This window comes from Babylonia areolata, chromosome 5, assembly GCF_041734735.1.
Source record: "Babylonia areolata isolate BAREFJ2019XMU chromosome 5, ASM4173473v1, whole genome shotgun sequence".
In the NCBI taxonomy this organism is placed as follows: domain Eukaryota; kingdom Metazoa; phylum Mollusca; class Gastropoda; order Neogastropoda; family Buccinidae; genus Babylonia; species Babylonia areolata.
In genome coordinates this window covers 44740638-44750637 of record NC_134880.1, presented here as the reverse complement: position 1 = coordinate 44750637, position 10000 = coordinate 44740638, and the positions used below count along the sequence as shown (strand labels likewise).

Below are 10000 nucleotides of genomic sequence, written 5' to 3'. Positions count from 1 at the left end.
AGACGGGCAAGTGGTAAACGTCCATTCTTGCACGCGCTGCGTCGCTGATGAGCGAGAAACAAACACTGCAGCCTCACCCGCACAAGGGAAAGAGAGACCATCATCATCATCAGCAGCAGCAGCAGCAGCAGCAGCAACAGACACAGGGAGCTCTGACATCACCATAGGAGCCAGGCGAGGGATACAGAAAGCAGCGACAGCATCCCCACCAACACCTGACCCACAAGTGGTGACCGTTCTGACTCCTGGCTCTTCAGCCATGTCCAGGGACCCTTTCCATGCCCCGCCGCCTTTCTGGGAGGACGGCGTGGTGGTAGGGGGGGATGATGAACCCAGGGGGGAGTCCCAGCAACAGGTCGAGAACTCTGTCGTGGTCACGGACGTGAACAGAAGCGATCCTTTCTGCGGGGATCTTCTCGGGGGTGACTTCTGCAGTGGAACACCACTTCACCAGAACAATTCTCTGCCAGATACGTTGATTGAATTCGAGGATGACGAGGTCAATGACCAGCAATGGGGAGGTGTTACTGCGGATGATGTGTTGCTGGATCTAGATGGTGGTGGTGGTGGTTGTGGTGTTGGTGGTGGTGGTGGTGCTGCTGCTGCCATGGATACGCACTCCCACACGTCACAGACGAACGGACAGGCAGTGATGGATCTGTTGGGAAGCAGTGATGATGACGCGCAGTTCAGGGGGGATGACTCCTTGCTGTTCAGCATCCCCCCGCCCATGGAGTTCTCGGACTCCCTGCAGCAGCAGCAACAGCAGGGAGGAGGCAAGGTCTGTGGGAGACCCCCGCACAGCGGAGCCACCCCCGTCACCAACATCGACGACCTCCTGGGACTTGACTTCATGGCCAGTCTGGACCCCGGCACGGAATGAAGACGAGGAGGAGGAGGAGGGCGTGCAGCCCGCCAGGGACCCGTCCAACAGACAGCACGGCACCGCCGGAGATGACTTCCTGTTGATGTCACACTTTCAGCATCCCTCGGAACAGACTTCTGCCCACGTGTCTAAGGATGATGGTGATAATGGTGGTGGTGGTGGTGATGGTGATGATGATGGTGAAATGCCTCCCGACAGCTGTGCCAGCGACCCCCCTCCCGTCCCCGTCGACCCTCCCCCTGACCTTCCCCACCACCCCCCACCCTCCATGACGTCAGCGGGTCCTGCGCAGGGCGGAAGTTCCGGCGTTCCTTCAGGTGACGTGGCAGCAGGACACGGTTCTGCTGGTGACCTTCACACGGACGTGTCCGGTTCACGTGATGCTCAGACACCCGCTCGGCCTTCTGTTCCAGCAGAGTGTCCTGCTGCAGACGTTGTGGAGCAGAAGTCTGCCATTTCAGAGGACGCTTCGCCTCCTGCTGCTCCAGAGCGTCCACCCGAGCTTCCTGCCGAGGGCCCACCAGTTCTGCCAGACCACCCCCCGCCCCCTCTCCCGTTTGAAGCCGGTGATGTGAATGACACGTGTGTTCAACAACAAGAGGAGGAAGAAGGAGGGGACGAAGACATGGTGAACGCTTCCAACACCACCACCACCTCCACCTCCACCACCACCACTGTGTTCCTGCCCTCACAGAACCCTGCCGATAACGTGACACACATCTCCGTGACCCCAGGCAGCAGCGGTCATCACCACGGCAACAACAACAACAACAACCACGACACCACCACCACCACCAACAAGAACAACACGATCCACATCACAGACGTTTCCGTCACCACCCCCTCCTCCTCCAACGTCTCCTCCATCACAGTCACCAACCCCAGACCAGCTCCTGGGGAGAACATCCGGCACAAACCTCTGGTGTCTGGACCGGCGGTGGTGGTGGTGGACAACGGTTCTCTCCCTTCCACCACCAACATCCAGTTCGACAACAGCACTCAGGAAACGGTGGTGAGGTCTTCGGTGCCCCCTAACGCCTTCAGGCCCACTTCCCTGGGCATCACAAAGACCGTGAGACCTGTCAGGTCCGGAGCGGGGAAGGAGAGGGAGGAGGGGGAGGAGGTTGGAGAAGAGGAGGAGGAGGAAGAAATCACCCCCATGGCGGTGCATCGCGATCACCAAGGCAACCAGCTGGCGGCACCCTCACCGCCAGACACCCTGGGCCGGAAGTTGCAGCCACAGCCCCGGAAGTTGGACGAGGCAGCCAAGCGAGACCTGCAGCACGTGCTGTCCGGGATGAGGGAGGTGGTCAGGAAGAGAGCGTCCTCACAGGATGCGGGGCCGACTGTTGTGGAGCAGGAGATCGTCCCTGTCAAACTGAGCCGGCGAGAGGCGGTCATGGCTCGGGACGTACTGTCCAGGTGGGTGAACAAGGGCAGTGACTCTTCCTCCCTCGTCAGCAGCACACCTCCACCACCACCCCCAGCTCACCAGTCCTGTTTCCAGAAAGCGGTGGGGGCGGTGGTGAGCCTGCAGACCGGGAAGCGCCCCCTGCCGGACAGCTGTGTCTTCTTCACCACCATGGGAACGCCAGGCAAGGGCGCCTTCAGGGAGGACGGGGAGGAGGAGGAAGAGGAGATCATCCCCATGGCCCTGCACAAGGACCACCTGGGCAACAAGCATTACGCCCCCTCGCCCCCAGAGTCCCTGGGCAGGCAGGCAGGACGACATCAGCTGGACACGGCAGCCAGACAGGACCTGGCGGACCTGCTGTCCGGGATGGCCCCCAGAACCGTCACCTCGCCCTCACCACGCCCTCATGCCGAGAACCACGTGCAGGAGGAACCTATCGTGGCCACTGTCCTGACCAGAGAGCAGTCCCTGATGGCCCGAGACGCTGTCACCAGGTGGTTGAACGCTGAGAGACACCCCCCACTCCCATCACCCTCCCCGTTCCAACGTCTGGTGGGGCACGTGATGGACGCTGGTGACAAACCGGAGAACGAGGAAACCGCCAGCTCTTCTGGTCACACAGATGGTGCAGCAGACACCCAAAGAGAACAGCTTCAAGGTCACAGTATAAGCTCTAACGACACGTGCATCACGGAGCTCACAGAAACCGTCGTCTCGCAGACAGTCCAGGTGGCAGCAGACACGGCACCACCACCACCTCCAACAAACGCGGAACCGTTACAGCCGTCACAAGAAACGTTTGCTCAGTCACCACGGTCTCCCAAGGACTCCCAACTGTTGTCTACGCAAATCATTGTGGTAGATCAAAAGACCAGCGCTGAGAACAAGGACTCTGCTCCTGAAGGGACTCACATTACGGTGACGACGACAAACAGACCTTCTGCTGTGCTAGGGACAGGAACAGAGTCTGATTCCTCCCGTGAAAAGAGCGCTGAGAGCAAGGATCCTGCCAGTGAAGAGACGTCCCTTGTGATGACCGAGAAGTCTGCTGCTTCGACAGACCAAAGAAGGCCACAGTCCCCACCCCTTCTTGAGAACGGCACTGACAGCAAGGACCCTGCCCCCGAAGGGACTCCAGACATATCCACTGCTGCTGCTGCTGCAGCGTCAGAAAAGGGAACAGAGTCTTCTGACTCGCCTCGTGAGAACGGCGCTGACGACACGGGGCCTGCCCCACGGGACGCAACTCGCATCGCCATCAAGAACCGATCCGCCCTCATCACACCCCTTCAGTCAGGGGAGGCAACACCCGCGCCTTCCTCCCGCACCCCCGTGGTCACGGCCACGTCCTCCGCCCCTGCCCCCCACCCGTCACCGCCAAAGGAGCGGTCTTCCTCACACAGGGGTTCACGGGCGCCGCCAGCCAAGGTGGCCTCCCTGTCCCAGACGTCTTTCCGGACCTCCAGGCCGCTGGCCAAACTGGGCTCTCTCTCCCTGACCGGCAGGACGCCCGCCCTTTCTTCCCTCTCCTCCTCCATCTCCTCCTCCCCCTCCTCCTCTGTCCCGAGGCTTCCACCCCGGGTGGACGCGTACGCCAAGACCCGCAACGACCAGTCCCCCTTCCTGGTGGAGGTGCTGAAAGGTATCGTGGGCCTGGGCATCAAGGTCAAGGTCAACCGCGAAGGTCACGTGGAGGTCACGGAGGTTCAGCGGAACAGTCCCGTGGATAAGAACGGTAACGTCAGGTGAGGTTTTATTTTATTTTATTTTATTTAGACTTTAAGTGACAGGCACAAAACGGCACCGTGGCAGAATCGGATGCGCGCTGGATTTCTGATCCAGAGTTCGCGAGTAACCAGGGTTTCGACTCCCCGTTTCTGCATAGTGATGTATTGTGTTCTAGGGAAAGACGCTTTTCCTCACCCATGGAATGAGCATCTGACTTTGGCTGGGGGTGGTTGAAATCGGCGGAAGGAGAGGATTGGGCCCCGCCTTCAAAATGCCGAGCCCTTGAGACACAGTGGATTATGACTTCACTGCTCAGTTGCCGGAAAAGAATATAGGACCATTTTCAGTCCATCGTTGGAATTTTTTTGTTTGCTTGTTTGTTGTTGTTGTTGTTTTGTTTCTTTGATTGTTTGTTCTACCTGACTCTCTGTCTCCTTCGCGTGACTATTTCTAGGGTGATTGTTTGAGCAAGGTCATTGGATCCTGTTACGTGGACCCACCAACGTAGTCTCTCAGTGCTCCAACTACAGGGAACTAAATCACCTTGAAGGGGAAAATATTGCCATTATCGATAACGACAACGAGGAAAATATTTTAATAAAGTGCGTGTGAGGAGGAAAACTAAAGTCAGAAATGCTCTCTATCTCTCTATGTCTCTCTCTGTGTGTCTCCGTCTCTGTCTCCCTCTGTGTGTGTGTGTGTGTGTGTGTGTGTGTGTGTGTGTGTGTGTGTGTGTGTGTGTGTGTGTGTGTGTGTATGTCTCTATATGTGTGTGTGAGTGTGTCTGTTAATGTGTGTCTGTTTGTTTGTGTGTCTGTGTGTATGCGTGTGTTTATGTGTGTGTCTGTGTGTATGTGCTTGTCTATGTGCATGTGTGTATCTCTCCGTGTGTGTGTGTGTGCGTGCGTATGTGTGGTTTGTGTGTGTGTGTGTGTGTCTTTCTTAAGGTGTGTGTACATTGTGCGCGTGTGTTTGTTTTGTGTGTGTGTGTATGTGAGAGAGAGAGAGAGTGTGTGTGTGTGTGTGTGTGTGAGCGAGCAAGCCACAGAGAGAGAGAGAGAGAGAGAGAGTCTCAAAAAGAAAAAAAGAATATTTCAACTGGTCCCAAACTATTTTTCTTTGTGTGGGAGTAATGCGCGGAATGTGGTGTTGACAGCCGAGTCAAAACCCACGACAAAAGAAACAGGTAAACGAAACTGCGAAGACATGTGGGAACTAGCCAACCGTCTAATCGTCCTTGTCGACATTCTCGTCATCCGTCTAGCCAACCCACCTAGCCAACTATCCAGTCGACCAACTAGTCAACCTTCCAATCAACCATCTGGCCAAACCATCCAGTCAATCATCAAGGTAATCGAACAACGTGTGAGAGATGAGCACCTCACAATGGTTTCCTCGCTGACGGCCGCAATAGCCGAGCGGTTTAAGCGTTGGACTTCAATCTGAGGGTCCCGGTTCGAATCACGGTAACGGCGCCTGGTGGGAAAAGGGTAGAGATTTTTCCGATCTCCCAGGTCAACATATGTGCAGACCTGCTAGTGCCTGAACCCTCTTCGTGTGTATACGCAGAAGATCAAATTCGGACGTTAAAGATCATGTAACCTATATCAGTTGTTCGGTGGGTTATGGAGACACGAAAATACCCAGCATGAATGAACCACGACAAAGTCATCGGCAAGTCGATGTTGGTCGTGTAACAGAAAGAAGAAGAAGAACCACTGGATAAACATCCACCCAACCAAACTTCCGAACAATTACTCAGACCACAGCCACCCAAGATCTCTGCAACACCCAGTGTATTACGCGCAAGAAAACACACACACACACACACACACACACACACACACACACACACACACACATTCCAATTCTTTCTCCCGTCAACTGCTTCCCGGCCCTCCGACCCCCACCCTCCTAACCACCCGCCACTCCCCTCTCCACCCCTCCTCTTTTTATCTCCATAGCTCTCTCTCTCTCTCTCTCTCTCTCTCTCTCTCACTTCTCGTGGTCCTACCCCGAGTAATAACTGCACACAAACTGTCGGTCTCGCATCAGTACCCCTGCACAAGTTAGGCACACAACAAGTCGATGTGTCGGATGATATGCACGCACCTGCAAACACATTCTGCTCCTCTGGATACTTTGTCGATCGCTGAACCAACAGTTTAGGTGAGTTAAGTGAATGATGATTTCGGCACACTGCAACACTTTAGGTGAGTAAATGATTTTATTATTCTATAAGCTTCAACAAGTACATGTTTTTCTTTTCGGCATGCTACTAAACTTTAGGTGAATTTAGGATCATTAATAATTCAGTATGCTACAACGCTTAAAACGATTAATGCAAAATATTTGGTTTGGTTGTATAGCTGGGATTTCTCTTTTTCTTTTATAGATACTTATATAGGACTTGTATTCAGTCACAGACCAACACTAAGCGCTTTACAAAGACGGTGTCATTTGGACAACAGGCTGCCTACCTGTGTAGAGCCGACTGACAGCTGCCATTGGGCGCTCGCCATTCGTTTCCTGTATCATTCGATCAGGTTTCAGTCCCCCCCCCCCACCCAGACACACACACACACAGTAAATTGCAACCTTATCGATTGCTAAACCAACACTTTTGGTGAGTAACTAATTGATCATTCGATATACTGAATGTGTTTGGATGCACGTAACTTGATAAAACGAATCAGATAACCTAGTTATGCTTCCGTGCATTACACGAGTCTCTCACGCATATTCGTGTATGACAATTTTTTTCTCATGTTAACAGCAAATACTCTCCCCCTCCCCCCTCCCCTACCCCCTCCCCAGTGAATGATGACTGAGAAAGTTTGTACAAAAGTTAACGTATCTCACTGCAGTTCAAAATCCACCCTTCGCTGAGGTCAAAAGACGAAAGCAAAGGACGAATTAGGGGGATGGGGGGTTGGGTTGGTGGATTTGAGTACAGGGTGGGGTGAGGTGGGGTGGAGTGGGGTGGACTGTGACGTACGTTAAAGTTTATGAGGATAGCGTAAAGTCAAGTCTTGATACGGGTAGCGGGTTGTTTTATGGCCAACACACACACACACACACACACACACACCGGATGTTAGCACTGCAGTCAGCTCCTTTCCAGTACCAAGATCGTTCAGGACTTGTGGTGCAGTGAGTGTGTTTGTTTGTGTGTTCGTTTGTTTCTTTGCTTTATACGGTGAATGTGTCACTTAATCGGCTGGTCTTAACTTTGCAGTTTAGGATCCTGAAAGTAGAAATGGGCAAGTTTGATATTTGACTTTCCAATTTTAAAAGTATTCTATTGGAAGTTGATTCGTCTTCACCTAAATTATAAATCTTTTTTTTTTTTTTTTTTTTACATTCATTATGTAGACTCGTGTCGTTTTGTCTGTCTGCCTGCCTCCCACCCTCACACACACACACGCGCGCGCGCGCGCACGCACACGCACACACACACACACACAACACAGAGTCAGACATTCAGACTTCACACACACACACACACACACACACACACACACACACATGCACACACATACACACGCACTCATACACACTCGCCCCCCACACACACAAACATAGACTTCTCACCTATCCCGCGCACAAAGGAGTTTGATGATGATATTTTAAAAAAAACTTCAGAACAACACAACTACGTCTTTTAAAGTACCCCCAACCACCCTCCCCCAACCTCCGCCCGCACCCCATCCCCCCACTCCCATCCACGCAATACAGTGTGTGTGTGTGTGTGTGTGTGTGTGTGTGTGCTTGCGCGCGCGCGCGTGTGTATGTGCGTGTGCATGTGTTTGTAGATGTGTGTGTGTATGAATGCATAAGTGTAGCGTGTGTGTGTATGTGTGTGTGCGTGCGTACGTGCATGCGTGTGCATGTGTATGCGTGCATAAGTGCTTGTGTTTGTGCGTACGTGTGTGTGTGTGTGTGTGTGTGTGTGTGTGTAAGGGAAGGTATGACTGCCCGGTAACTGAGGTAAAAAATGTTCACCTGCCTTCAACAACAACAACAACAACAACAGCAGAAGGAAAACCGGTCTTTTTCTCTCCACACCGCTGCAGGCATACCTTACTTCTCCTGTGTCGGCCTGTTTGTTTACCTGTCTGCTTGCTTGCATAGCACAGCACAGCTGTCAGTTCGTCCCCACCCCTTTAATAGCCTCAGATTGTGAGAAGAGAGGGGTATAGAAGGGTGGGGTGAGAGGGGTCGGGATGGGGGTAGGGAAGGCGGTGGTGGTTTGGATGATGGTTATGAAGGAGAGGCAGGGGTGGGGGAGGGGAGGGAGGGGAGTGGATCGAGTGCTCTGGTTGAGGACAAGAGGACTGGCTTTAGAAAAAAATTGCTGGAGGAAAGATTTTTTTTTTATGTGTGTTCGTGCGTGCGTGCGTGCGTGTGTGTGTGTGTGTGTGTGTGTGTGTGCGTGTTTGTGCGTGTGTATGTGTCTGCATGCGCGCGCGCGCGTGTATTTTACGGACTGGTTTGAACCAGGGGCTGGAGAAGAGAGGTGTATGTGTGTGTGTGTGTGTCTGTCTGTCTGTCTGTATTTCTGTGTGTGTGTGTCTGTTTGTCTGTGTGTGTGTGTGTGTGTGTCTGTCTGTCTGTCTGTATGTATGTATGTCTGTGTCTGTGTGTCTGTGTCTGTGTGTCTGTGAACGTCTATATATGTCTCTGTCCGTGCGTGCATGTGTGTGTGCGAAGAAGACACAACCAAACTATAATATTGATTGTTGATTACGAGATGATTATAATTACCGTTGACCGTTTGCCAAAATAAAGTGCATCAAGTCTCCACCTACTAGTAAGGTAACTGAACTAACCAGACAGACGAAGTATTCGTCTGTAAGTTCACCATGACCCAACACGTCAAATGTATGACACCCATGTACGATCCTTCTTTGCTTATGAAGAGAGGAATTCAAGCATTCACCTGCAAAGTATTCGAAAAGAAAACAAAGTCCTTGAAAGCCCTATTCAAGTGGCGCAGACTTGGGCGAGGATGGATGTATGTGAATAGTTCAGTATATGTCAGATCTGCGCAAGTGCGACCGGCGTATACAATTTTGTTCAGTTTGTGGCAAACTGCTATGCCTTTTTCTCTTTTTTTTTTCTCTCCTTTTTGACTCACTTGTGTACACAAAGTGAGTCTATGTTTTAACCCGGTGTTCGGTTGTGTGTGTGTGTGTGTGTGTGTGTGTGTGTGTGTGTGTGTGTGTGTCCGTGGTAAACTTTAACATTGACATTTTCTCTGCAAATACTTTGTCAGTTGACACCAAATTAGGCATAAAATTAGGAAAAATTCAGTTCTTTCCAGTCATCTTGCTTAAAACAATATTGCACCTCTGGGATGGGCACAAAAAATAAAAATGAAGCCTAATTATATGCAAACTGCATTTACTGTTATATTTATATTTTTTGTATTCTCTAAACTTGGCACTTTGATCTGATATTCTGACCCAACAACAAGAGCAGTCATTATTATCATTTTTTGTTCAAACAGGAACTTCTTTTGCTAAGCATGGAAGTTTTATTTATTTTGCAAACGTTTTGGTGCAGATAGTAAAAAAGGGAAATTACTCTGTAATTAATGCTAGGGGACTTAATTCGAATCTGGTTAGGACTTCTTTTTTTCTTTTTTTTTTTAAAGCTTTATAATAACAAATACAGAACACATTTTAACGATTAGATTTTTTTTTTTAAAGTGTATCACAAGTGAGTCTTGAAGGCCTTGCCTCTCTTGTTTTTTTTATGATGATGATATATTGCCTCTCTTGTTTTTTTTTATGATGATGATATATTGCCTCTCTTGGTTTTTTTTTTATGATGATGATATATGTAGTGAATGCGGCTTGGACGTGGTTATGAAAGTGGAAAGCGGTGGTTTGGGTGAGAGGGATGAGATTTGTTAGGAGGGGGTTGCAGAGGAGAGACAAATTATGTTCTCTTCGGATGTTTATTGT

General features: G+C 51.1%; 1 protein-coding gene across 1 annotated transcript in view; it reads left to right on the top strand.

Annotated features, from left to right (window-relative positions):
- The window catches only part of LOC143282289 (uncharacterized), a 123118-nt gene that overhangs the window by 101241 nt on the left and 11877 nt on the right, over positions 1 to 10000 (top strand). Inside the window, exons 2-3 of the mRNA XM_076587889.1 lie at positions 1 to 882; positions 1085 to 4045. The exon at positions 1 to 882 is cut by the window's left edge and continues 371 nt beyond it. Coding sequence (XP_076444004.1) covers positions 1 to 882; positions 1085 to 4045 — 3843 coding nt within the window. The remainder of the gene's footprint in view (positions 883 to 1084; positions 4046 to 10000) is intronic.